Source organism: Spermophilus citellus (genome assembly GCF_964194105.1).
Source record: "Spermophilus citellus genome assembly, chromosome: 2".
NCBI classification, from domain to species: Eukaryota; Metazoa; Chordata; class Mammalia; order Rodentia; family Sciuridae; genus Spermophilus; species Spermophilus citellus.
Genome location: NC_138183.1, coordinates 203,190,310 through 203,217,616, shown reverse-complemented (window position 1 = coordinate 203,217,616; position 27,307 = coordinate 203,190,310). Strand labels below are relative to the sequence as shown.

At 38.7% G+C, this 27,307-nt stretch overlaps 1 protein-coding gene and 1 long non-coding RNA gene across 7 annotated transcripts in view; one reads left to right on the top strand and one right to left on the bottom strand.

The window, feature by feature from the left end:
• Window positions 1-424: 424 nt before the first annotated feature.
• Window positions 425-27,194, top strand: LOC308633592. Its single transcript, XR_014018805.1, has 3 exons — window positions 425-494; window positions 12,959-13,035; window positions 27,096-27,194. It is a non-coding gene; the product is annotated as an uncharacterized lncRNA (long non-coding RNA).
• ZNF143 (zinc finger protein 143) overlaps window positions 7,296-27,307 on the bottom strand; it is a 61,950-nt gene continuing 41,938 nt past the window's right edge. For 5 of the 6 annotated variants that reach the window (XM_081266411.1, XM_081266409.1, XM_081266410.1 and 2 more), the window contains 3 exons: window positions 27,146-27,307; window positions 8,960-9,106; window positions 7,296-8,063 (listed from right to left, as the gene is read on the bottom strand). In XM_081266411.1, the coding sequence (XP_081122537.1) occupies window positions 7,980-8,063; window positions 8,960-9,106; window positions 27,146-27,307 (393 nt within the window). In that variant the 3' untranslated portion in view covers window positions 7,296-7,979. The remainder of the gene's footprint in view (window positions 8,064-8,959; window positions 9,107-27,145) is intronic. The other variant, XM_081266414.1, reaches the window with a different exon arrangement.

Here is a 27,307-nt window from a genome sequence, read left to right as displayed (position 1 = left end):
TGTCCTCTCAGGGCCAAGATAGCTCAAAAACCCTGCCACTGCTCTGGAGCAAAGGTTTCCTGTTTTAAAAGATAAGGTAATCCCCCTGGGGCACAGAGCTTTTAACTCTGCTTTTCCCATAGAAATTGCATAATTCATGTGGTGGGCCCTGGGATTGAGCCTATAGCTCAGATTCCAGCTGTTTCTCATGTCTCTTTCTGAGGTTGGGGGTTTTGGGGCAAATTAGTGAAAGTGCTCAGGCTTGGGGAAAGCTTTCATATGCTCAAGAATCCTGGGCATCCCAGGGAAGGCCTCAGAGGTGAGATCAGTTAGGCAGAAAAGTAAACAAAATTGCTTTTGCCAGAGAATTTTCATTGTAACACTCATGCAGTTTATCCTGAATTTTGAGCATTCTTCACTCTCACATGACTTTCTGTCCTTTCAATTTCAGCCATGCCCTGGAAGCAAAATGAATCTCCTGGAGAATTGAGGAGTCCCTGTATATCTCAAGCCAGGTGAGTTTAGAATAAGAGGAAACAGCTAGCTGTGATGCTGCTGCTATGCAAAGCCTCCAAGAGTTACTTGAAAGTTTAAATTTCCAGTTGTCATAAAGGACCCCATATTCTAAAGGGAGAAACAGATAATATAAATTCACAAAATACAAGTCGCACATCTACAGCAGAAAGGGAAAGGCTAACACAAGCATAATTCTCAGAAGGACAGGTTACATAATCTGTGGGGCTCAGCGTGAAATGAAAATGTGAGGCCTGTAAGTCAAAAAGTAAGAAAAAATTGCTTTGAAAGGAACAGCAAGCCAGACACAAAAAGACAAATACTCGCTGGGCTCGGTGGCACACACCCATAATCCCAGTGGCTAAAGAGGCTGAGGCAGGAGGATAGCGAGTTCAAATCCAGCCTCCATAATTTATCAAGCCCCTAAGCAATTCAGTGAGACTCTGACTCTAATAAAATACAAAAAGGGCTGGGGATGTGGCTCAGTGGTTAAGTGCCCCTGGGTTCTATCCTTGGTACCAAAAAATAAATAAATAAAGGACAAATACTCACTGGACATGTGGCACATACCTAGAATCCCACCAACTTTGGAGGCTAAAGCAGGAGGATCAAAAGTTTGATTCCCATCTCAGCAACTTAGTGAAGCCCTAAGCAACTTAGAGACTGTGTTTCAAAATAAATAATAATAAAGGCAGGGATGTATGTAGCTCAGTGGTTAAGCACCCAGTACCAAAAAAAAAAAAATATTGTATGATATGAATTGCCTAAAGTAGTCAACTTCATAGAAATAGATTGGTGATAGTCGGGGGTGGGAGGAGGAGGAGGAATGGGGAGTTAGTGTTTAATGAATACAGAGCTTCACTTTAGGTGATGAAAAGTTCAGGAACTGAATGTGGTAATGGTTGCATGAGAATGTGAATTTACTTAATGACACAGAATTGCATACTCTAACATAGGCTTGCCTAGCATGCACAAAGACCTGGGTTCAATCCTCAGCACTGAAAAAAAAAGTTAAAATGGTAAATTTTATTATATGTATGTTTATGTATTTTATTAATTATTATTAGTAGTACTAGAGATTAAATTCAGGGGTACTTTTCCGCTGAGCTATATCTCCAGTCCTTTTTATTATTTACTTTGAGGGTCTTGCTAAGTTGCTGAGACTGGCCTTGAATTTGAGATCCTCCTGCCTCAGCCTCAAGAGTTGCTGGGATTATAGGTATGCATCACCACTCAGAGCTTATTGTATGTATATTTAACAGCATGTGAGCACACACACACACACAGATACAAAAAATGTAGACACACATAGCTTGTCCCTTGTAGTCTCTATCTTGATTTATCATTGACTTTATTTGGTATTTAATATTCTAAAAAAAAATTAAACATTGAAAGTTTTAGCATAGATTTTACCACTCATCTTTGTGTGTGTGTGTGTGTGTGGAGGGGGTACTGGGGTACTCAGGGGCACTCGACCACTGAGCCGCATCTCCAGCCCTATTTTGTATTTAGAGATGGGGTCTCACTGAGTTGCTTAGCACCTTGCACTTGTCTCAACCTCCTGAACTGCTAGGATTATAGGCATGTACCACTGCCTTCATCTTTATATTCTTGTGTTAATCAGCTTTCTATCATTGGAATAATTCAACTTAAAAAGAGAAAAGGTTTATTCTGGCTTACAGTTATGGAGTTTCTAGTCCACAGTTGGTTTTGGGGACCTGTGGTGAGACTGTACATCACAGCAGGAGTGCATTGCACAGAACATTGTTTACCATGGCAGCCAAGAAGCAGAAAGAGGCTGGGGTCCCAATATCCCCTTCAAGGGCATGCCCCCAATGAACTAAGTTCCTTCCACTAGTCTCTACCTCCTAAAGGTTCCACCGTTTCATAATAGCACCACAGGCTGGGAATGAAGCCTTCAACACATGGACATTTGGGAGACATTCAAGATCCAAACTATAACAATTCTTCAGTGCCAAATTTATTTATTTATTTATTTTTGAGAGAGAGAACTTTTAATATTTTTTAGTTTTCGGCGGACACTACATCTTTGTATGTGGTGCTGAGGATCGAACCCAGGCCGCACGCATGCCAGGCGAGCGCGCTACCGCTTGAGCCACATCCCCAGCCCCTTCAGTGCCAAATTTAAAAGCAAATATCAAGAGTATTTAATTCAGCCAGGCATGGTGGCACACATCTGTAATACCAGCAACTTGGGAGCCTGAGGCAGGAGGATTCCAAGTTCAAAGCCAGCCTCAACAACTTAGCAAGGCCCTAAGCAACTTAGCGAGATCCTTTCTCAAAAAAGACTAGGATGTAGCTCAGTGGTTAAGCACTCCTAGGTCAATCCCCGATTTAAAAAAAAAAAAAAAAGTATTTAACTCATATTTGGAATCACTGAAATAACACAAAATTAGAATTGACTAGAAGAGACATACACAAGTCTGGCTTAGGAAAGCTGGAAGGAGAAGATGATCCCAGCAGAGCCTGCTGAGAACCATCCTGGACATGGGACCTCATAGGTGACTGTGGTATTCACAGGTGCTTGTGAGCCTGACATCTGCCAGATTCTCCTTCCTGCCAGGCATCTGTCCTTCCCACAGCACTGCCAAGCCAGTCCATAGTAAACAGATTTATCCAAGTATCTTTAAAGCTCAGAGCTGGAATGCTCTTGGAGAAGGGGTATGCCTGAGGCTCAGGGTGGGAATGGCCACCACCACACCCCACTCCACAGGGTTTATGCAGAGGGTGGCAGCAATTGTGGGTGAGGGCAAGAAGTAGGAGGCCAACAGTGGGGAGGTTGTGATGGTGAGAAACCTTCCAGGGAGGCAGCAGGAGTAGGACTGTGTGTGAGCCCAGGCTCCAAGTCTTCAGGACATGCTCCACTATTGCATAGGACTCCACAAAACAGATTCAAAGATAAAACTATTAAGAATTTCAAGATGGCGAGCTGGATTTGTAGCTCAGTGGTTGAGTGCTTGCCCACATATGCTAGAACCTGTACTTATTCAAACTGTACTGATAACACACTCAGGAAGCCAATGGTTGGGCGCGGTGGTACTTGGCTGCAGTATTTGACAGATCCTTTTATCCCCAGAGGATACCTAAGTACAGAAAGTGCTCCAGTGGAGGGGGTGGAAGAAGCTCACGTGTTCCCTTTTACTCCTTGGCAACAAGCCTTCAGCTGTGCCCCTTGCTTTTCACCTTTTGCTCACTGTTGAGTGATCTGCTCATAGTTGACTGGCCTTTGATCTTTTCTGAGAACATACTGGAGTGTAAGTTCATAAATACAGTCAATTTCAACACTGAAATTCAGTCAATTTCAACAGTTTCCCAAGTTGCTTATCTAGCCCAGAGCTGTCATACAGGGAGGCCGGCTATGATACTGGCCAAGCTTAGTTTGTCCCTGAAAGACTGGGAGGTGGGCATGGGGGAAGAAGAGATCTGACTCTCTGGGTAGCTGCTACCTGTAAAGCAATATGGAGGCCATCATTCTTGATATATTTACTAAGTTGGAGGAATGCAGACTGTTGACAATGAGCTTTTACTTTGTAATAGCCCTAAGTTGTGCCTGGGGTAGGGTAGGGTGTTTTACTTGGACTGAAGGGTTTGCCTTGAGCATTATCTGGATTGTATTGCAGAGAGTTATGCTCCCTGGTTCCATTGTTCAAGTGTAGTCATGTTTCATCAAATGCCTTTCTGAGATTTTTCAACTTTGGACTTCTTTCCACATCTTGCACTTGAAGAAACCTCAGAGCAGCCTCATTGGTAACTGTCAACACAGCAGCTGGAGTCTGGAGGAAATATGCCATCTCACTAATAAGTTGTGGACACCCAGCAGCACATGGTGCCCTTCTCTCTGGATGCAGCGGGATATAATCATGTTCATTAAAACTGTTCAACTCAGCCCTCCCCAATCTAACTGGCAAAGGTGCTGAAATCTGAGCAAAGACAGATTAAAGGGCCAAAGGAGGCAGGTAGCTTGGGTTTTAGTACTAGAAAGCAAAGTACAATAGCCTACCTGGCCCAGTGGAGCAGCTCCCTGACAGTAGTCAGGGACCAACCCTGGTAGGATGGAGCCCCACCCTGTGATTCATAGGTTGTGGTCTGTCCCACTATGCTAGCACTTGTTGAGACTCAGGCCTTAAAGTAGTAGTTCTGTGTGTGCTTAAATGTCTCCATCAACAATGAAGGCTGTCATCAATTCGGCAAGACCCCATCTCTAAATAAAATATAAAAAAAAGGCTGGGGATGTGGCTCAGTGGTTAAGTGCCCCTGAGTGGTTCAGTCCCCAGTACCAAAAAAAAAAAAAAAAAAAAAAAAAGAACGAAGGCTGGATTTGTAGGCAACTAGGAACTTTTCTAATGCTATACATTTAGGAGGGCTTTGAAGAGAAAGCAATCAATCCTTTCTCTGTCCAACCTTGAAGTGTTTCTCATATTAAATGCCCAAGTCATGACCCCTTTAGCAGGAGTTCAAAGGGCCCAACCAAAGATAAAATTTACATTAAATAAAACAGCACATTTCCCCCTTTGTATTGTAGAGCTTAAAATGAAAAATAACCACATTCCAATGCTCTAGCAAACAATGCTGGGCTTTAAAAGACAGTGCAGGCAATTTGAGTCAAATGTATGAAAGATGATATATCATGAGCTATGTAATGCTTTAAATAATCAATAAAAAAAAAGAAAAAAAAAGACAGTGCAGGAGTGGCTAATATAGGACAGCCCTTTACTTTTTTTTTTCCTTAAATATTTTTAAAAATTTTTAGTTACAGTTGGACACAATACCTTTATTTTATTTATAATTATATGATGCTGAAGATCAAACTCGGGGCCTCACACATGCTAGGCGAGTGCTCTACCGCTGAGCCACAACCCCAGCTCCATAGCTTTTCTTTTTACCTTGGTGGATTGAATTTACATCATAAAATAATATCTAAGTGCTCAGGTTATTAGGAAATCAGAAATGGCCAAAATACATCTAGATAATCTCTGCTACAAATAATCATTTAAGGAGGAAGCTGTGGTGTAGTGAAAAAAATTCTCTGGGTAAATTAGCTTTTTTGGTTGCTCAGTTTCCTTATGTATAAAATGGGGATAGTAAATCCTAAATACCTCACAAGAGGCTGGATGTAGTGGTATGCACCTAATCCCAGCTACTTGGAAGACTGAGGCAGGAGAATTGCAAGTTTGAGGCCAGCTTCAGCAATTTAGCAAGACCCTATCTCAAAATAAAAATCTGAAAGGTCTTAGGATGTATCTCAGTGAAATAGAGCCCCTGGGCCCAATCCCCAGTATCCCAAAACAAAGCACCCAAACATCTCACAAGGTTGTCATGAGTACATAGAAAATATAGAAAAGTACTTTTTTTTTTTTGGGGGGGTACTATGGATTGAACCTAGGGGCACTTTATCATTGAGCTACATCCCTAGACATTTTTAATTAAATTTGAGACAGGGTCTTGCTAAGTTGCTGAGGCTGGCTTCAAAATTACAATCCTTAGCCTGAGACTGTAGCTCAGTGGCAGAGCACTTGCCTTGCATGTGTGAGGCACTGGGTTTGATCCTCAACACCGCATAAAAATAAACTAACTAACTAAATAAATAAATAAAAGCATTCTGTCCATCTAAAACTACAAAAAAAAATTAAAAAAAATTGTGGGCTGGGGTTGTAGTTCAATGGCAGAGCGCTTGCCTTGCGCATGTGAGGCACTGGGTTTGATCCTCAGCACTACATAAAACTAAATAAATAAAATAAAGACATTGTGTCCATGTATAACTAATATTTTTTTTAAAAAATTGCAATCAGGGGCTGGGGTTGTGGCTCAGTGGCAGAGTGCTTGCCTAGCATGCACAAGACACCAGGTTGGATCCTCAGCACCACATAAACGTAAGATATTGTGTCCACCTAAAACTTAAAAAAAAAAAAAAAATTGCAATCCTTCTGCTTCCATCTCCCAAATTGCTAGAATTACAGTATGCAACACTGAACCCAGTTATATTACTGGTACTTTCTGAAATACTTCCCTACGCACATCAATTTAACAAAACAAATATAAAAGTAAAATTTTAAAAATTGCTGTATTCAAAATTAATAATAAAATTAAGGGTAAACAGGCTTTAAAACAAAAGCACATAAGCAAAAATAAATAATTTACACCACCCCACTAACCTAATTTTCATAGTAAAGCCCTTTCCAATTAAAGCACTGGCCACCAGCCTCTGTCAACTTTTTTTTTTTTTTCCTGGTACCAGGAAGTGAACCCAGGGGCACTTAACCACTGAGCCACATTCCCAGCCTGCCCCCCACCTTTAAAAAAAATTTTTTTTGGTAGTTGTAGATTTATACCCTTTTCTTCCTTTCTTTATCTGAAGATCGAACCCAGGGCCTCACACATGCTAGGCAAGCACTCTACCACTGAGCTAGAACTCCAGCACCCCCCAGCCCTTTTTATATTTTATTTATAGACAGGGTCTCACTAAATTGTTGAGGCTGGCTTTGAACTCTGATCCTCCTATCTCAGTGTCCTAAACTGTTGGGATTACAGGCATGTGCCATGGCACCTGGCTTCTGGTGAAACTTTTTTGACAATTCATTATTTAAAAAACAAAAACACTTAGTTGGTAGAGTGCTTGCCTTGCATGTACAAGGCCCTGGATTCGATTCCCAGCACCACAAAAACAAACAACCCGCCCAAAACAGTAATAAATGTGTCAAAATACATTCTACTGTCATGTATAACGCATCAGAACACATTAAAAAAAAAAAAAAGTAACAAAAGACTGAACACTTAGTAAAATCTTTAACAAAACCCAAATGCTGGATTTAATGTTTTAATTTTAAATAACCAAACTTTATAATTTTATACATAATCCAATGTAATGCTAATAAAATTAGCATTTAAGCTCCAAGAGTTGGTATGTAACAGGGATAGTCTTCAAACCATGAAATACAAATAAAAATGAACGAGTATATAGTAGAACAAAAACTGCAGACACTCTACTAACTCAGGGAAATATCTGAAGGCTTTACATCCTTTATTGACCATGATGGCTTTTGGAAATATGATTGTTTGACATGTAGAACCTTGACATTTTAGATACAGGCTTTATTTTTTATTTTTTTCACAGTAAGTTAATAATCCATTATAACACTCCGAAAGACTTCACTGGTCTTGCAAGTGGGTTCTAGGAGCTTGTGATCTGATAAAAGAGTAACATGAAAATTTACTGTATTGCCCTAATTTCATACTTCCTTGTATACAATGAATCACTTTGGGAATCTATTCCAAGGGTTATATACACAAAAGTGTCAAGAATAAAATGTTCTCCACTCTTGCATAAAAATGTGTACAGTGTATCAGGAATGGAAAACTGCTGGTTTTCCAGGGCCTGGGCTTCAGGCATTTCTGCTGCCAGAAGATGGGATTTCTGCTGCCACAAGATGAAAGGCTCCTTCTGCTTTATTGCTTCATTGTTTTGAGGATTAGTCATCCAACCCTGGCGTTTCCCCTTGTTGGATCCTAGATGCTATTCTAATGGCTTCTTCCAGAGATGGCTGTTCTCCAAGCTGAAAGAGGAACATACACATCAAACACTAACAATCCAAAAGCCACAGCCAAGATAATGCTGAAAGAAATGTTATATGCCAGAAGTGAAATGTCTCTCTGTAATTTTAGGGCTTGTTAAAAATATTATTCTGACCTAATCATTTAGAGTACAAAACCAAATTTCTGTGGGGGAGAATAATGCAGTTTGTTTACTTGGGATTTTGATAAACTCTTTATTCATTTCAAGGGACAAAAGGTAGTCATCTTGGCCAGTCTGGAGATGAAGAACTTCTCAGACTGTTAGCTTCTCTACCCATAAATTAAAGAAAACTAACCTGGCATGTTGGCTGGCATTTTCTTGAGTGTGTTCCAACCCTTTATCAAGTAAACACATGGAAGAAAATTGTCCCCAAGGAAAGGATATCTGCACCTAGCATCCAGGATTCTAGATTCTCTACTTGAATCCAGTGACTTTTCCCAGAGAGTAGCTCCTTGCAGGTCTTCTGACATTCCCCACTTTAAAAGGGGGGCAGTGCAGGGATTCTCAGAAGACTAATTTAGGATCTGTGTTTATACTATGTTCACTTCCAAGAGTAGCTCTTAAGAACTTTACAAAATACTGCCTAGTTAGACTTTTATTTTGATAGTAAAGATGGCTGGTTGGGTACACACAGGGACACATGCCTGAGATATTTTTCTTGCTATAAATTTCTCAAGAATATGGAGAGGTAGTAAAGAACAAAATGTTAGTCTCTTTGAGATCACCTCAGATATAGAAATTTTCTTAAAGTAAGCTAGGTATCCAGATAAGTCTGTGTCCTGCTTTTGTGTGGGTCACATATAAAGCCCAGTGTCCTGGGTTGAGAGCTATGAGTAGCACTGCTGTCAGCTGAAAATAGCCTGTCCTTGTACTCACCTGAACTGCAATCTGGGTGCCATTGGATGTTGCCACTAAGGTCAGAGGTCTGGTTTCTGTGGTTACTAAATGATGGCTATGTTGCTGGTGCCCTATTTCTGATGAGGCTGTATGGAATGCTGCCAGGTCTTGAGCAACAATTGCAACCTTAAGTAAAACAAAGCACACATGAAGACTTAAGTCTATGACTCAAATAGGCTGAAGTCCATTTAATGCAAGGGATTGTCTTTAAATTCAAAAGGAAATACTCCTTTCTGATCATAGAATTATGAAGCCTATCACTGGAGGAGACCTTATACTATCCATTCTGGATTTTTTTTTTTTTTTTTTTTTTTTTTTTTTTTGGTACCAGGGATTGAATTTAGGATTTAATCACTGAACAACATCCCAGCCCCATTTTGTATTTTGTCAGAGACAGGATCTCACTGAGTTGCTTAGCACCTTGCTTTTGCTGAGTCTGGCTTTGAACTCAATCCTCCTGTCTCAGCCTCCTGAGCCGCTGGGATTACTGGCGTGCACTGCCAGGCCTGGCTTGGACTCCTCTCTTGTATTTGAGGAAGTTAAGGCTCAGAGAGAAGGGATTTGTTTACGTTTATGAAGTGAACCATTGGCAAAATAGAGTAGAGGACACTGGAGAAGTAGATCTGCTGTGCCAGGGATATGTGGTTGTACTTAGGATCTATTACCTGGAAACAGCTGCTTGGAAAATTATATTGGTAGACTACATTACAAACGTTATTTATTTCTGAGTGTGGATCAGTGGTAGATAATAGACTATTTTCTCCTGTTTACCTGTTTCATTTAAAATTAAATTTCCATTTTTTAAAATATTTATTTTTAGTTGTAGTTGGACACAATACCTTTATTTCACTTATTTAAATTTTTTATGTGGTGCTGAGGATCAAACCCAGGGTCTCCGCATGTTCGAGGCAAGTACTCTACTGCTGAGCCAAACCCCAGCCCATAAATTTCCATTTAACTAGGAAAACTGGAAGAACCAATAGTATTACTGATGAACAACATCACTTCTTATATTCAAATTTCTGTTGTGTGGATTGACCCAAGGGACACTTTGCCACTAAGCCACATCCCCCGCTCTTTTTATTTTTTAAGACAAGGTCTCTCTAAGTTGTTTAGGGCATCACAAAGTTGCTGAGGCTGGTTATGAATTGTGATCCTCCTGCCTAAACTTCCTGAGTCACTGGGATTTCGGGTGTCTGCCACTGAACCCATTTTAAATTTCCAATCTAAATTTCCCATTTTAGATTCCACAGAACTTTTTGATATTCCTCCTGAAGCCTCTGGCCAAATATGTTAACAGTGCTTGTGTAACTCTTACACCACAAATGTATTAGCTTTTCTCTTTTTATTTTGAGACAGGGTTTCTGTAAATGACCGAGGCTGACCTTGAACTTGTGATGATCCTCCTGCTTCAGCTTCCTGAATAGCTGGAATTACAGACTTGCTCACAGAACCTGGCATAAATACAACTTCTTTTTATTTTAAATTTTATTTATTTGGTGCTGGAGATTGAACCCAAGGGTGCTTTACCACTAAGCTACATCCCCAGTCCTATTTTAATTTCTGAGACAGGGTCTTGCTAAGTTGCTTAGGACCTAAGTTGCTGAGGCTAGCCTCAAACTTGAGATCCTTATGCACCACTCTGTCTTGTTAATGTAGCTTTTAAAAATGTATATGATATAGAAAATGATAAAAACTACTTTTGTTACATGATATTCTGAAATTTCTAGGCTGGTATGTAGCTCATATCAGTAGAACATTTGATTAGCATGTACTAGGTACTGGGTTGATCCCCAGTACTGAAAAATAAATAAATAAATCAGATTTCTTTAGCCAAATTCAGAGAAAGAAACAGATTAAAAATTTAAATTGTTCAACCACAAGACTGGGATCCTAGTTAGAATATACTCTGTTTGTATAAATATGTCAAAATATACTCTACAGGCATGTATATCTAAAAAAGAACAAATAAAATTTTTGAAAAGTAAAATTGCTGTTTTACTTGGCAATTAATCTACTAAAAATGGTACATTTTAAGCAAATAGATATTTAGCTTTGATCAATTCCACTAATGTTCAAAAAATAGCAAAAAACAAAAACTAGATTTCAGTTCACCGATAGCATAGAGGCCTATACTGTTTGTTTGTTTTGTGAGGTGTACCTAGGGCCTTCTACATGTTAGGTAAGTGCTCTACCACTAAGCCAGCCCCTGGAGTAGTTTAAACTAGACTAAACCTCCTGAAGATAACAATTATAAACTCTTTTTAAAGAGAGAGTGAGAGAGAGAGGGGGACAGAGAGAGAGAGAGAATTTTAACATTTATTTATTTTTTTCTTAGTTCTCGGTGGACACAACATCTTCGTTTGTATGTGGTGCTGAGGATCGAACCCGGGCCGCACGCAGGCTAGGCGAGCGCGCTACCGCTTGAGCCACATCCCCAGCCCACAATTATAAACTCTTGACAAAAATATAAAAAAACAAATTTGAAGGCACTGAAGAACAATGAAAAATAACTAGACAGGATTCTCAAAAGAAGAAAATCACCTGGGTTACATCTATGCTTTAGATAGATTTTCCTCTGAAGGTTCGAACCATCTTTTTTTTTTTTTAATTTTTTTTTAAGAGAGAGTGAGAGAGGAGAGAGAGTGAGAGAGAGAGAGAGAGAATTTTTAATATTTATTTTTTATTTCTCAGCGGACACAACATCTTTGTTGGTATGTGGTGCTGAGGATCCAACCCGGGCCGCACACATGGCAGGCGAGCGGGCTACCGCTTGAGCCACATCCCCAGCCCCGTCGAACCATCTTTTTGACATGGAGTAACTTAGGGTATAATGGAATCCAAGGCTTCCAGAATAGCTATACGTTGAGAGGGATATGCAAGAAGGGATTAACTAGAGAGAGGACCCTCAAATCTACTTTCCTCAAATCCTTAAGACCTATAAAACTACAAATATGTGCAGTTTGCAGTAAAGTCCCAATAAACAGTAGCTGACTCTAGGCCTAAGGGAAATGATTCTGAGTTTGTAAACTCAAATCGACATGAAGGAAAGCCACTGGAAATGATGAATTAGTTAATAAATACAAAGTATTATGTTCTCACCTATCTGTAACATAATTTAGAAGATTAACTGCTTAATGCCAAAATACCATACAGGGCTGGGTGTGGTGGCACACACCTATAATCCCAGCGGCTCGGGAGGCTGAGACAGGAAGATCTCGGGTTGAAAGCCAGCCTCAGCAACAGCGAGGTGCTGAGCAACTCAGACCCTATGTCTAAATAAAATACAAAATAGGGCTGGGGATGTGGCTTAGTGGTTTCATGCCCCCAAGTTCAATCCCCGATACCCCCGCCAAAATAAAAGTAAATAAATAAAAATCTGGGGCTGTAGCTCCGTGGTAGAGCACTTCCCTGTATGAGGCACTGGATTTGATTTTCAGCACTGCATATAAATAAATAAATAAAATAAAGGTCCATCAACAACTAAAATAATAATAATAATAAGACTAGCACTATTATCTATTTTTAAAAAAACTTTAAATCATAATAAAATTCCTCCAAAAGGAAAAACTCTGGGCTCAGATGATGTCTCTAATTCTATTGAACTTTTAAGGAAAAAATTAATGCTAACCTTACACAAACAGAAAATTGTACTGAAGAAATCACTTCCCAACTTGTTTTGTAAAGCTGGCACAGCTTTGATTTGGAAATAGATGAACTCATAGGGGAAAAAAAAATTATGAACATCAACATACAAATTTTCAAAAAATTTTAACAAAATATTAGCACAGTGTTATAGACATAAGCAAATTGTTATTATTTTCCATAGTAGCTGTGACTTTCTTTTCTATGTACTGGGAATTGTGCTTTTTGTGTATGTATGCTACTGGGAATTGGAACCCAGGGTCTAGTACATGCTAAGCAACTGCTTTACCACTATGCTACATCCTCAGCCCTTTTTATTTTATTTTGAGACAGGATCTTACTAAGTTGCTAAGGCTGGCCTCAAACTTGCAATCCTCCTGCCTCAGCCTCCTAAATCACCAAGACTACAGGTATGTGCCACCACATCCAGCATGGCTGTGCCATTTTACATTCTTACTAGTGATACTTAAAGAGTTCCAATTTCTTTACATCTTTGCTAACATTTTTTTTTTGCGGGGGGTGGGGTTGTATAATAGACATCCTAATGGGTGATGTAAAAGTTCACTTTAATTTTGATTTGTAATTCCCTAATGATTGATATTGAACATCTTTTTATGAAATTCTTGGCCTTTTTTTTTGTCTACTTAAGTTCTTTGCTCATTTTTAAGTTGGGGTTTTTAGTGTTGTTGTGCAAATCAGAGATATGATTTGCAAGTATTTTGTAGGCTATCTTTTCACTCTCTTGGTAATATCCTTTTTTTAAAAAAAATATATATTTTTTTAGTTGTACATGGACACAATACCTTTACTTATTTTTATCTGGTGCTTAGGATCGAACCCAGTGCCTCACACGTTCAAAGCGTATGCTCTATACTGAGCCACAACCCCAGCCCTTGGTAATATCCTTTTGATGCACAAAAACTTTTTTCTTTCCAGTGCTAGAGATTGAGCCATGTTAGGCAAGTGCTCTACTGCTGAGCTACACTTTGATGAAACACAATTTATCTATTTTTTCCCCTTTCATTGTCTATGCTTTTAGTATCATATAAGAAATCACTGCCTAGTCCAAGGTCATGAAGATTTTCATCTATTTTCCTCTTAGAGTTTTATAGTTTTTGCTCTTAAATTCAGATCTTTGATCCACTTTGAATTATTTTTTGTACATGGCATAAGGGCACAATTTCATTCTTTTGCATGTGGATATCCAATCTTCCCAGTACCATTTGTTGAAAAGACTATCCTTATTCCATTGAATGGTCAGTTTAAAAAATGTATATATATTAAACTGTGGATGGACATAACACCTTTATTTTATTTATTTTTATGTGGTGCTGAGGATCAAACCCAGAGCCTTACACTTGCTAGGCAAGTGCTCTATTACTGAGCCACAACCCCAGCCCTCAATTTTTTAAAAAATATTTATTTTCTTTTTTAGTTGTAGGTGGACACAATACCTTTATTTTATTTTTATGTGGTGCTGAGGATTGAACCCAGTGCCTCAGGTGCCAGGAGAGTGCTCTACATTTGCGCCACAACCCCAGCCCTGAATGGTCAATTTTTAAGCAGAGACAGGGGGTATAACTCAGTGATAGAGTGTGCTTAGCATACATAAAGAAATGGGTTTGCTCCTATGCACTAACCCAAAAAAATTAAGAATGGGAAATGCAATAGTGGGAGGGGAAGGGGGAGAGGAAAAGGAGGGGACTGAGTCAGGAAGGACTTCCCAATGAATATACAGAAACAGCTGTAGCCAATTTAAGGATTAAAGTAATTCACAGGTTATGTCCAAACATCCCAGAAGCCAACATTTGCCCAAAAACCTACCGCTGCAGCCACTGCAACAGCCAAAGGAGTAGTCCTTAGGTGAAACCCCCACCCCTTGTGTTATTTTCTTTTGCTGGAAACTGCCTGGTTTCATTCCAGCTTTCAAAGCCTCATCTCCTGATTAGTTTCCATACTCACAAGTCTATAGACAATCTACATAAGAATGCTTGCCTTAGGGTCTGGACTTGCAGTTGGTACAAGATATATTTACCCAAGCTGGGTTATAAACCCATCCTGGAATCTTTGAACCAAGGAAATGACTGCAAACTGATTATTAGGTGGGACCTCCTGTTCACAAGATAGCCTGAAGGCAAGTACCTGTGCTTTGTTTTGGTCTCTTTTTAAAAATAAAGGTATAATTAGCATATAGTAAAAAAGGAATGAAAAAAAATGGACAGATGTTAGGTAGTCTGTTGAATTCTGACACTTAGATACATCTCTAAAACCACTACCTGAAACAAAATCTGGAGTAATTTTTTCATATTTTACTTAATCAATTTCCCTCCACAATGGATTAATTCCGTCTGTCCATAGTTCATATAATCATACAATATGTATCCTAGTGGAATTGCTGTGTTATAGAGTAGAGATGTTTGACTATTGATTTTTTAGTACTAGGGATTCAACCCAGGAGAACTTATCCACTGAGTTTCATCCCCAGCCCTTTTGGTCTTTTATTTTGAGACAGGGTCTCACTAAATTGCTGAGGCTGTCCTCTAACTTGCAATTCTCCTACCTCAGCCTCCCAAATTACACATGTGTGCAATAGCTCCTGGCAATAGAATCATACGATATGTGTTCTAATTGGAGTTGCTGAATCATAAAGTACAGAGTTCTTTGATTTTATAAGAAACTACCAAATGACTCAGATGGATGTTTTATTTTATCTTCCCACTAGCTGCTTCACATCCTTGTCAACATTTGGTTTTAGATTTTAGCCACTGTCTTGGGTCTAAGATGGTATCTCATAGTGATTTTTAATTTGCTGTTTCTTCCCTCCATCCCTTCCTTTCCTTCTGTGCTGGCGATCAAACCCAAGGTTTCTGCTAGATAAGTGCTCTACCCTTACCCCCTTATTTTGTATTTCTTTGATGAACAAAACTGTGGAGCATTTTTTTTTTGCATTATAGGTCATACATAGACTATATCTTCTTTGGGGAGAAGTCTGTTCAAATAAAGAATATAAATAGAATGATCTGTACATTTAAAAATTTAGCAGGTGTGCCTGCAGGTGCCATAATGTCAGCGACTTGGGAGGCTAAGGCAGGAGGATCACAAGTTCAAAACTCAGCAAGGCCCTGTCTCATAAAAAAGGGCTGGGGATGTGACTTAGCGGTTAAGAGTCCCTGGTTTAAAAAAAAAAAAAAAGTTTAAAAGTTTTCATTTTTGTCCATTTTTAAGGGGCTGTTCATCTTTTTATTGTTGATTTGTAGCTGTCTGTTATTTATTATTTATATATATATAAATAAAAAAATAATCTTTTCCCTGTCTGAGGGATATCTAATCCTTACCTTACATTGCCTTAGCAGAATTAACTCTAAGTCCAATGTTTCTGTTTTTTTTTTTCCTCTTTCCTTTTGTTAGTGCCTCTTATATTCTGTCCAAGAAATCTTTACCCTGAGGTTCAAAAATATTTGCCTCTCTTCTAGAAGTTTTATGATTCTGAGTTTTGCATTTCAAGGTATATAAGACCTCCAACTTTGTTCTATTTGGGAGGCTAAAGTGAGAGGATTTCTTGAGCCCAGGAGTTAAGAGAATTGCCTGGGCAACAGCAAGATTCTGTCTCCCTGTCTCAAAAAAAAAAAAAAAAAAAAAAGAAAAGAAAAGAAAAGAAAAAAAGATTGTTTTGGCTTTATAGGTTCTTTTGCATTTTCATATGAATTTTTTAAATCAGCTCAACTCATCTAAGCCAGGTGTGGTATCCCACACCTGTAATCCCAGTGACTCGGGGCTAAAGCAGGAAGATTGCAAGTTTGAGGCCAACCTGGCCAAGTTAGTGAGATCCTGTCTCAAAGAAAATAAAAAGGGCTGAGGGTATAGCTCAGTGGTAGAGTGCTAATCAAGCATGCAGGAGGCCCTGGTTCAATCCCCAGACTGCAGGGGATATACTGTTCAGGCAGTTATGGGAACCATGACCCAGCTTTTGAATATGAATCTTGGAGGTCAGTAAGTATGAGCTGACTCAGAGACATTTCTTCCACAGAGGACTAGAGTGTGGACTAGCTGGGTGTGTATGGCTTTGTCTGTGTTTCTCTTTTGGGTTTGGGCATACATATTCTCTCACTGAATGAAAATTCTTTGGGCACAGACTGTCCTTTTCACCATTTTGCTCCTTGTATGTCGCATGCAGCTGATGCTCAATAAACACTTATTGAAAGACTTATGTCCAAGGATTCTCTCTAGGTTCCCTAAAAGCTCTCTCTGGATGAGTCCACTTCAATCTTTTTTTTTTTTTAAAACCAGGGATTGAACCCAGGGGTACTTAACCACTGAGCCACATCCCCAGACCTTTTTATATTTTATCCTGAGACAGGGTCTCTGTGAATTGCTTAGGGCCTTGCTAAATTGCTGAGGCTGGCTTTAACTCACAATCCTCCTGCCTTAGCCTCCCAAGTCTCTGGGATTACAGTATGTGCCACTGTGCCTGGCATTCATTTCAATCTTTTTTAAAATTTTGTTTTGGTGGTGCTAGAGATTGAATCCAGGGCCTTGTGTATGCAAGACAAACACTCTACCAACTGAGCTATATCCCCAACCTTCCATTTCAATCTTAATAGTAAGAAATAGAGAAACAAGATGGTGGAATACAAGTACCCTCCATGTGATTCTGCGAGTGAGAGGAGTCAAGATAACAAAGGAGAAACCATATACTGAGGAGAGTAAGAAAAGAAGAACTTTGAGAACCAATACACAGTGACAGGAAACCTAAACAACAAGGTTTAGGAGAACTGGAAAGATTTCAACCATGGTTCCCTGGCTAGGGATAGGGAGCCCAACACTGCAAACACAAGGTAAGTTAGAGAATGCAAACAACCTGGATAATAACAGCAGACCAGCAGTCCTAATTGTAGGAGAGATCCATGGTTCTTACAAACTTTAAATCCATTTTGGACATTTGGTCTGAAAGTGATTCCTCCAGCACAACAAGCTAGCTTACATCACATTATCACATCAGTCAGCAAACTCTGTGAGTGCTATAACCAGGAGTCATCTGGAGAAGGGTCCTGTAGGGACTAAACTGCTCTAGGGATCAGCAAACTTGGAACAATTCTGAGTTCCTTGGGATACCCTATGCTTTGACTGGGTGGGAGACAGCCATGCAAGACAGTCATGTTTTGGGAGAATGACACAAACCTGAGAGGTTTAAACAGCTGGAAACACAGCCTAATGATGGGGAAGGGAATAGAGGGCACAGCAGTTTGTAATTCTACCCTCTGTGATAAGGAGCAAGACCAGTTTCATGTGGTTTCACAAGGGGGCCAGATCCAAGAACTCAAGAGACCAATGCTACAGAGAACTATAAGACGAAAGCTAGCAAATTGTTCGATTCCTGTGCCTCTACTGAGTAAAAAACTTGGGAGTCTGATTGCTCCCCCAACTCCTGGAGGCATTTCCAGGGATGTGCCATGGTTTGATTATTTACCATCTCCCCAGATGCACAGACTAGAAACCTCTGGACTGACATGGTCCACATACCACTGAATCTTAGAAAGAAGGGCTCATGGTAACCCCAATGTTCACCATACCCATGGGTAAAACATAAAGTTTCCAGAGAGAATACAGCACTGGTGCAGTCAACATTTCCTCAACCTGCCCAGTGAGAAACTTAGGTCACAGCCTACATACTGCCCGATCTTGTTTTGATATGAGCTGAGAGGAACACGACAGGCTTGAGCTGCGGCACCCTGGCCCTCATACCTAGCAGTCCAACATCAGAAGACCTGGAAAGAAGCATCAACAATCCAACCACCTCAGCTGGAAGGAATTTTTGACTCTTTTCCTCTGTCCCCATCTATCCTTTTATATTTTTGTTTAAATTTTTCTATTTTTTCTTATTTTAATGCTTTGAGTTTTTTTCTCACTTTTTCCCTCAAAACCTTCTTCTTTCTTCTCTTCTTCTCTGTTTCCTCCTCTTTATTATTCTCTTTTTCTTCTTCTTTTTTTCTTTTTGGGGGGGTGTAGTGGAGATCAAATCCAAGACCTCACACATGCTAGGCAAGTGCTCTACTACTGAGCTACGTCCTCAATCCTTAAGTCATTCCATTTTAATTAATTAATTAAATTATTTTTGGTACCAAGGGTTGAACCCAGGGATGCTTAACCACTAGCCACATCCCCAACTCTTTTTATTTTATTTAGAGACAGGGTCTCACTGAGTTGCTTAGGGGCTTGCGAAGTTGCTGAGGCTAGCTTTGAACACGCAATCCTTCCTCAGCCTCCCAAGCCATTGGGATTATAGGCATGTGCCAATGCACCCAGCTTTATTTTGTGTTGATATTGGTTTTTGGTAAGTTACTCAGGCTGGCCTCAAACTTGAGAGTCTCCTGCCTCAGCCTATTAAGTAGCTGGGAATACAGGTGTGTACCACCATGCCTGGTCCTTTTTTATTGTTATCTTGACTTGTTTTTTTACTGTATTTCTATATTTAGATTATTTTTATGTTGTTGTTACTGTTTTTGTTTTCTTCTTTCTGAATGGTCCTAGGTATTGAGTCTGGAACCTTGAACACACTTGATAGGTACTTTGTCACTGGGCCACATCCTAGCCCAGCTGGGAGAAATTGTACCTTACTCAAGCCATGACCATGTCCCAATCAAACCTTGGCAGATACTTCAACTTAAAGAAGACCTGGTACCAAGTAGGAATGGCTAAGTAGGTCCATAAGCCCATTCACCTTCAGCAAAGAGAAGTAAAACAACTGTTGTGGATATCACATCCACAAGGGACCTCAACTTAGGTTGTTCCCAAACCCTGTTGACAAGACTGTAAGAATAACCATGGAGGATACACCCCATATACTCATCTTTCTACAAAACACCTGCCTGAACTACTAGAAGAACCCTACTCTTGGGAGCCTACAAACAAAATGAATCCCTCACGCTCCAATATAGTACACACTGTGTCAAAACCCACTAATCACAGCCAAAGAAGCCATAAGGAAACTACATTATAAAGTCCATTTGCAATCAAACTAAACACTACTCAACAAACTGAAATGCCAGAACTCACTGTCAAGAGAAGGCTGCTCACTAAGAGGAGGCTCACATAAAATTAGAATAGGTATCTATCCCAACAGATGCTTAAATCTCTACACAAAAACATACAATATGAAAAAAACAGGACAACTCAACAACTCCAAAAATTCATAACTCTTTAATAACTGTCCAAAGGTAATGAAAGGGTGAGATGCTGGACAAATAATTCAAAAGAATGATTTTAAAATGATCAATGAGCTGGGTGCAGTGGCACACACCTCTAATCCCAGCAGCTTGGGAGGTTGAGGCAGAAGGATCACAAGTTCAAAGCCAGCCTCAGCAACAGCGAGGTGCTAAGAAACTCAGTGAGACCCTGTCTCTAAATAAAATATAAAATAGGGTTGGGGATGTGTCTCACTGGTTGAGTGCCCCTGAGTTCAATGCCCCATACCCCCTGTACCCCCCCTGCTAAAAATAAAACAACAAACAATGATTAATGAATTGAAAGATGATACAAATAGGGGCTGGGGTTGTAGCTCAGTGGTAGAGTGCTCACCTAGCATGCATGAGGCACTGGGTTCGATCCTCAGCACCACATTAAAAAAACGTAAAATATATTGTGTCCACCTAAAATTAAAAAATATATATACTTTTTTTTAAAAAAGAAAAAAGATGATACAAATAAACAACTGAACGAATGAATTAAGGAAAACAGTGTAGGGCACAAAAGAACAATTCAATAAAGAAAAAGAATTTCTGAAAAAGAACCAAAGAGAAATCTTGGAAACAGATCTCAATAAGTCAAATAAAAAGCTTAGTTGAAAATCTCATGAATAAACTAGATCAAGTAGAAGAAAGAATATCAGAACTTAAAGAAAATAAGCATATTTAGACAGTAATGCACAAAATAAGAATGAACAGAACATGCAAGATTTATTGGACATCATTAACAATCAAGCACAAATATAAATAGAATAGGCAAGGGAGAAGTATAGGTTAAAGGCCTCAAAAAAAATTCCTAAATCTTTTGAAAGAGATAGACATGGAGGGATAGAAGGCATTTAGAACCCCAAACAGACATGACCAGAAAAGAACTGATTTATGACACATTGTAGTTGAAGTGCCAAAAGCATAGAACAAAGAAATAATAATAAAAGCTGTGAGAGAAGCACCAAGTCATATATAAAGGCAGACTTATCAGAATAACAGCAGATTTCTCATCAGAACTGTAACGGGTAATAGGGCACAGAATCATGTATTTTAATCCCTGATAGTAAATAAATGTGAATGTAGATTACTACATCCAGCAAAGTTTCCTTCAGAATTAAAGAAGAAATAAAGACTTTCCAAGGTAAGTATACACTACAGGCATTCATGACTACTAAACCAGCATTACAAAAGACACTTAAAGAGGAAGAAAGATAAACAATCACAAACTAATGGGATGGGGCTGGGGATGTGGCTCATGCGGTAGCGCGCTCTGCTGGCATGGGTGCGGCCCAGGTTTGATCCTCAGCACCACATACAAACAAAAATGTTGTGTCTGCCGAAAACTAAAATGTAAATTATATATATATATATATAATTTACATTTTATATATATATATAAAGAAAAAACAAACTAATGGGAAAGGATAAATGTCATTAGAAGAGTAGAGCAGTAAATGAGAATTAGCAAAGAATCAAACATTAGAATAACAAAACAACAGGAATTATACACACTCTTCAATAATAACCCTTAATATAAATGGTCTTATTTCTCCAATTAAAAGATGCAGACTAGCTGATCAAATTATTAAAAAAAATAAAATAAAAAGGCCCACTGTATGCTGTAATGCCTCTCTGTAATCCCAGCTACTTGGGAAGTTAAGGCAGAGTGATCACTAGATCTCAATTCCAACCCAGGAATCTTACGGAGGCTCTCTCAAAATAAAACATAAAAAGGGCAGGTGATATAGCTCAGTGGTAGAGGACCTCTGTATTCAGTCCCTAGTACTGACAACAAAACAAAATACACGATCATCTTAACAGATGCAGAAAAAATCTTTGATGAAATCCAACATCCCTTCATGTTAGCCCTGAGTAAATCAAATAAAGGATCATACTTCAACATAATAAAGGCTGTGTGTGACAATCCCCCAGCCAACACCATACTTGAATGGGGAAAAACTGAAGCATTTCCTTTATAATCAAAAATAGCACAAGGGCACATGCTTGTAATTTCAGCAACCCAGGAAGCTAAGGCAGGAGAATTCCAAGTTCCAGGCCAGTCTCAGCAATTTAGGTCCTAAGCAATTTTGCGAGACCCTGTCTCAAAATGAATAATATAAATAAAAAAGGGATGAGGATGTAGCTCAGTGGTAAAGAACCCTGGGCTCAACTCTTAGTACCAAAAAAAAAAAAAAAAAAAGAGTAAGTGTGTCCACTTTCACCACTCTTATTCAATATATATAGTACTTGATATTTCAGCCAGAGCAATCAGACGAGAAAGGAAGAAAGAAAAAAAGCGGATACAAACAGAAAAGGAGGAAGTCAAATCATCCCTGTTTGCAGATGATGGGATTCTATACTTAGAAAATCCTAAGGACTCCACCAATGACTCTTAGAACTGTTACAAAAATTCAGCAAAGAATCAGTATACAAAACCAATATACAAAACTCAGGCCAGATACAGTGGCACATCCCTGTTATCTCAGCAACCCAGGAGACCAAGACAGGAGGATCACAAGTTTGAGGCTGGCCTCAACAACTTAATGAGGCTCTCAGCAATTTAGTGACCCTGTCTCAAATAAAATTAAAAAGGGCTGGGGACATGGCTTAGTGATAAAGTTTCCCTGAGTTAAATCCCAGTACCAAAAACAAAAAACAAAAATCAGTAATTTTTGTATGCACCAATAATGAATTACCAGAGGAGGGAAAAATCAGGTAAACAATCCCATTCACAATATCACCCCCACACCAAAATATAAAAATACCTAGGGTAAGCCTAACCAAAGAAGTGAAAAACTTCTACAATGGAAGTTATAAAATGAAAAAGAAGTTGAAGAAAGACACCACAAGATGGAAAGACTTCTCATGATCACAGATTGGGAGAATTAATATTGTTAAAATGGCCATACTGGGCTGGGGTTGTGGCTTAGCAATAGAGCACCCGCCTACCATGTGTGAGGCCCTGGATTCAATCCTCAGCAAAAATAAATAAATAAAATAAAGGTATTGGGTCCAACTACAACTAAAAAATATTAAAAAAAAAAAAAAAAAAAAGGCCAACTGTGGAGTTGGTAAGTATGCCCAGGCCAAACAATGAGGTTGAATACATGGGTAGTGGCTCCAAAAGAGTGCTGAGTTTCTACCGCACACGCTTAAAATATCTTAAGGGTCTAGATGTACATTCTCTACTCACTGAACTTATCCAGGTGAATGAAGCAACAAGATGGGCTGCTACATTTACAAAGTGCATGGTCAGATTAACTCATACACGAGCTCCCCTGCCACATCGAAATGATCTTTACTGAAAAGGAATAAATTGTTCCTAAGCCAGAAAAGGCTGCACAAAAGAAAAAGATCCCAGAAGAAACAAAAACTCATGGCACTGGAATAAAAACAAATGCAAATAAAAGTTTAAAAAAAGTCACACTATTGAAAAGTAACTACAGATTCAGTCAATCCCCATCAAAACATCAATGACAGGGCTGGAGTTGTGGCTAGGTGGTAGAGTGCTTGATGCATGAGGCACTGGAGTTCAATCCCCAGTATCACATTAAAAAAAAAACAAAATAAAGGTATATCCATCTACTACTAAAAATATTTTTTTTAAATTACATTCTTCATAGGAAAATTTTTAAAAAAATCAATCCTAAAGGAAGGACAAACTCTGAAGAGCCAAAGAAATCCTGAGCACAAAACAAGATAATGCTGGAGGTATCATAATATCTTATTTCAAAATATACTTTAGAGTCACAATAACCAAAACAGCATGGTCTTGGCATAAAAACAGATATGTACCACCAGGTGCAGTGACACACACCTATAATACCAGTGACTTAGGAGGCTGAAGCCCTAAGCAACTTAGTAAGATCCTGTTTTAAAATAAAAAATAAAAAATGTCAGGGATGTAGTTTTGTGGTAAAGCACCCCTGGGTTCAAGCTCTACTATAAAACAAAACAAACAGAAAACAGACATGTAAACCAAAATACAAAAAAGGAGCCAGAAATAAACCCACACATCCACAACCATCTGCTTCTCAAAAAAATTACCAAAAGCATGTTAGAAAAAAGATAGCCTCTTCAACAAATGGTGCTGGGAAAACTCTGGAAATCCACCTGTAGAAGACTGAAACTAGATGCCTATCTCTCACCCTAAAATGAACATAAGGCTGGGCACAGTGGCACACATCTGTAATCCCAGCAGCTCCAGAGGCTGAGACAGGAGAATGGAGAGTTCAAAGCAGACCTCAGCAACTTAGACCCAAAGCAACTCAGCTACTCAGCAAGACCCTGTCTCTAAAACTAAAAAAAAAAAAAAAAAAAAGAATCAAAGGCCTTAATGTAACACCTGAATCTGATATTGGAAAAAAACATATGGGAAACATTTCAAGATACTGGCATAGGAAGTACTGAATAAGACTCTAACAGGCCAGGAAATAAAAGCAATAATTGACAAACCAAATTACATTGAGTTAAAAAGCTTCAGCAAATGAGAGGAAACAATCAACAGAGTAAAGAGACAATCTACAGAATAGGAGAACATCTTTGCTAGTATTCATGTAATTGAGGATTAATATCCAGAATATATATAAAAACCCCTCAAAAATTTAATAATGAAAGAATAATCCAATCAATAAATGGACAAATGACCCGAATAGACAGTTCTCAAAAGAAGAGACACAAATGGCTAATAAATGTGAAAAAATGCTCAATATCTTTAGCCATCAGAGAAATGTAAATGGAAGTATGCCGAAGCCAGCATGATGATGCATGCCTGTAATCCCAGCAACTCAGGAGGTTGAGGCAGGAGGATCCTGAGTTTGAAGCTAGCATGGGAAACTGAGCAAGACCCTATCTGAAAATAAAAAATAAAAAGGGCTGAGGATATGACTCAATGGTAGAGCTCCCTGGGTTCAATCCCCAGTACCCACAAACAAAACAAAACAAAACAAACTAATGCTGGTGAGGATGTGAAGAAAAAGGAACCTTTATACATTTCTGTTGGTGGGAATGTAAATTAGTACAGCCACTATTGAAAACACTATGGAAGTTCCTCAGAAAACTATTCAGCTATACCACCCTTGGGGATGTACCTGAAGGAAATGAAGTCAGCATACAAAAGAGATCCCCCGGCGGGACTGGGGTTGTGGCTCAGTGGTAGAGCACTTGCCTAGCATGTGTGAGGCACTGGGTTTGAGTCTCAGAACCACATATAAATAAATGAATATTTATTGGGGTTGGGGATGTGGCTCAAGTGGTAGTGCGCTTGCCTGGCATGTGTGGGGCGCTGGGTTCGATCCTCAGCACCACATTAAAAAAAATAATAAGATAAAGATGTTGTGTCCACCGAAAACTAAAAAATAAATATTAAAAAATTCTCTCTCTTGGGCTGGGGATGTGGCTCAAGTGGTAACGTGCTCACCTGGCATGCGCGGGGCACTGGGTTTGATCCTCAGCACCACATAAAATAAAAAATAAAGATGTTGTGTCCACCAAAAACTAAAAAATAAATTAAAAAAACAATTCTCTTTAAAAAAATTTTTTTCTCTCTAAAAAAATAAACAAAAAATAAAAAAATAAAGGCCCATCAACATCTTTAAAAATTCTAAAAAAAAAAAAAAAGAGAGATCCCTGCATATCCATTTATTATAGCCAAGACATAGAATCAACCTACGTGCCAATCAATAGATGAATGGATAAAATAATATGTATATATACACAATGGAGTATTTAAAATAAAGTCTCATAGAAAAGAATGAAATCCTCTCATTTGTAGCAAAATGGATAGAAATGGAGACCATCATGTTAAGTGAAATAAGCAAGACAGAAAAGGACAAGTATTGTTACATGTCTTCTCTCATATGTGAAGACTAAAAAGAAAAAATAAATAATCTGTAAATAGAAGAGGGATTATTAAGGAAGAGAAGGGGGAAGAGGGAGAGAGAAGATGAGAATAGTAGGGAAGGTAGATACAATAAAAGCCTGATATATGCATGTATGGAAATGACACACTGAAACTCATTGATTTTTAGAATTAGAATGTGTTAATAGTTATAATAAAAACAGAAAAAAAATGTGAGTTAGTTTATTTTTTTGTGGAACTAGGGATTACACTCTACCACTAAGCTACAGCCCCAACCCTTTTTATTTGCATTTATTTATTTATTTTAATAGATTTAAGAGCATTATACTTCTAATGAACAATTAAATCAGGAAAATAGAGATAAATACTGTATTGATATTTTGGAATCCCAGTGTTAAGACCACAAATAAGTCTTAGCCCACATCTATTTCCAATGACTCAGATGTTTCTTTCTAATGAATTGATCATTACATTTCCAAATTTCTGAAATGGCCAACAGACAACAGAAAGACATTTGTTTAGGCTCTTGCTTGGAACAGTTTCAACAAACTGCTAGCCTTGATTTAGAGACAAATTATTTTTAATTTTGAGACAGGGTCTCACTGAATTTCCCAAGCTGGCCGTGAACTTGCAATCCTCCTGCCCCAGTCTCTTGAGTTGCTGGTGTGCACTATCAAGCCCAGCTTAGTGTTAAGTTTAAAAAACAAGATGCAGAAAAGTATCATTTGCTGCCATTAAAAAAAAAGAAAAGAAGAAGGGAAGACAACTATTTATTTGTATATGCTTAAAGAATTACTGGAAGAACACATCAAAGGTTAATAAAAGTGAATTATCTGTAGGGGCAAAAACTGAGTAGATAAGAGGCAGGGATGGGAGGAGACTTTTCACTGTACACCTGTATATATATTTTTGTCCTTTTTTTTTTTTTTTTTTGTATGTGTGTGTGTGTAGTGCTGGAGGTGGAACCCAGGGCCTCATGCATACTAGGCAAGGGCTCTACTACTGGCTCTACCCTGTCCCTATTTTTTTTTTTAATTATGTGAGTATATTAATACCTAGAAAATTTAATAAAGTAAAAATAAGTAAATTTTGCAATTGAATTAATTTCTTGAGTATATGATGGTGATAAGAGCTACCAGTAAGGAATACTTAATGTACAGCTGGGCTGAATACTTTACATGCATTATCTCATTTAATCCTTATATTGATCTTATGGAGCAGATAGAACTATCACTCCTAATTAAAGATGAACAAAAAAACAGACTCTGAGGGTTAATTAGCTAAGAAATTCCAAAACTGGATTCAATTTGAAGTTTTTGTGCCTAACCACTGTCATATATATAAAGTTGTGTAACAGATTTTTTTTTCATATGTGCAACAGTTTTGAAATGGATATATGTATTGACTGATATAACAGACAAAGGTAATTACCTGCTGCCCTTCTGTACCCTCGGCGGTGACCATAGCAACAGAGTGTGTTCCTGCTGAAGAGATGACTGCGTCATGAGCAGGGACTGTGATGGGTGTGCCATCCTGCGTTACCATTGTGATGGTGTTGCCAATGGCCTGCATGTCAGCTTGAGATATGTTGAC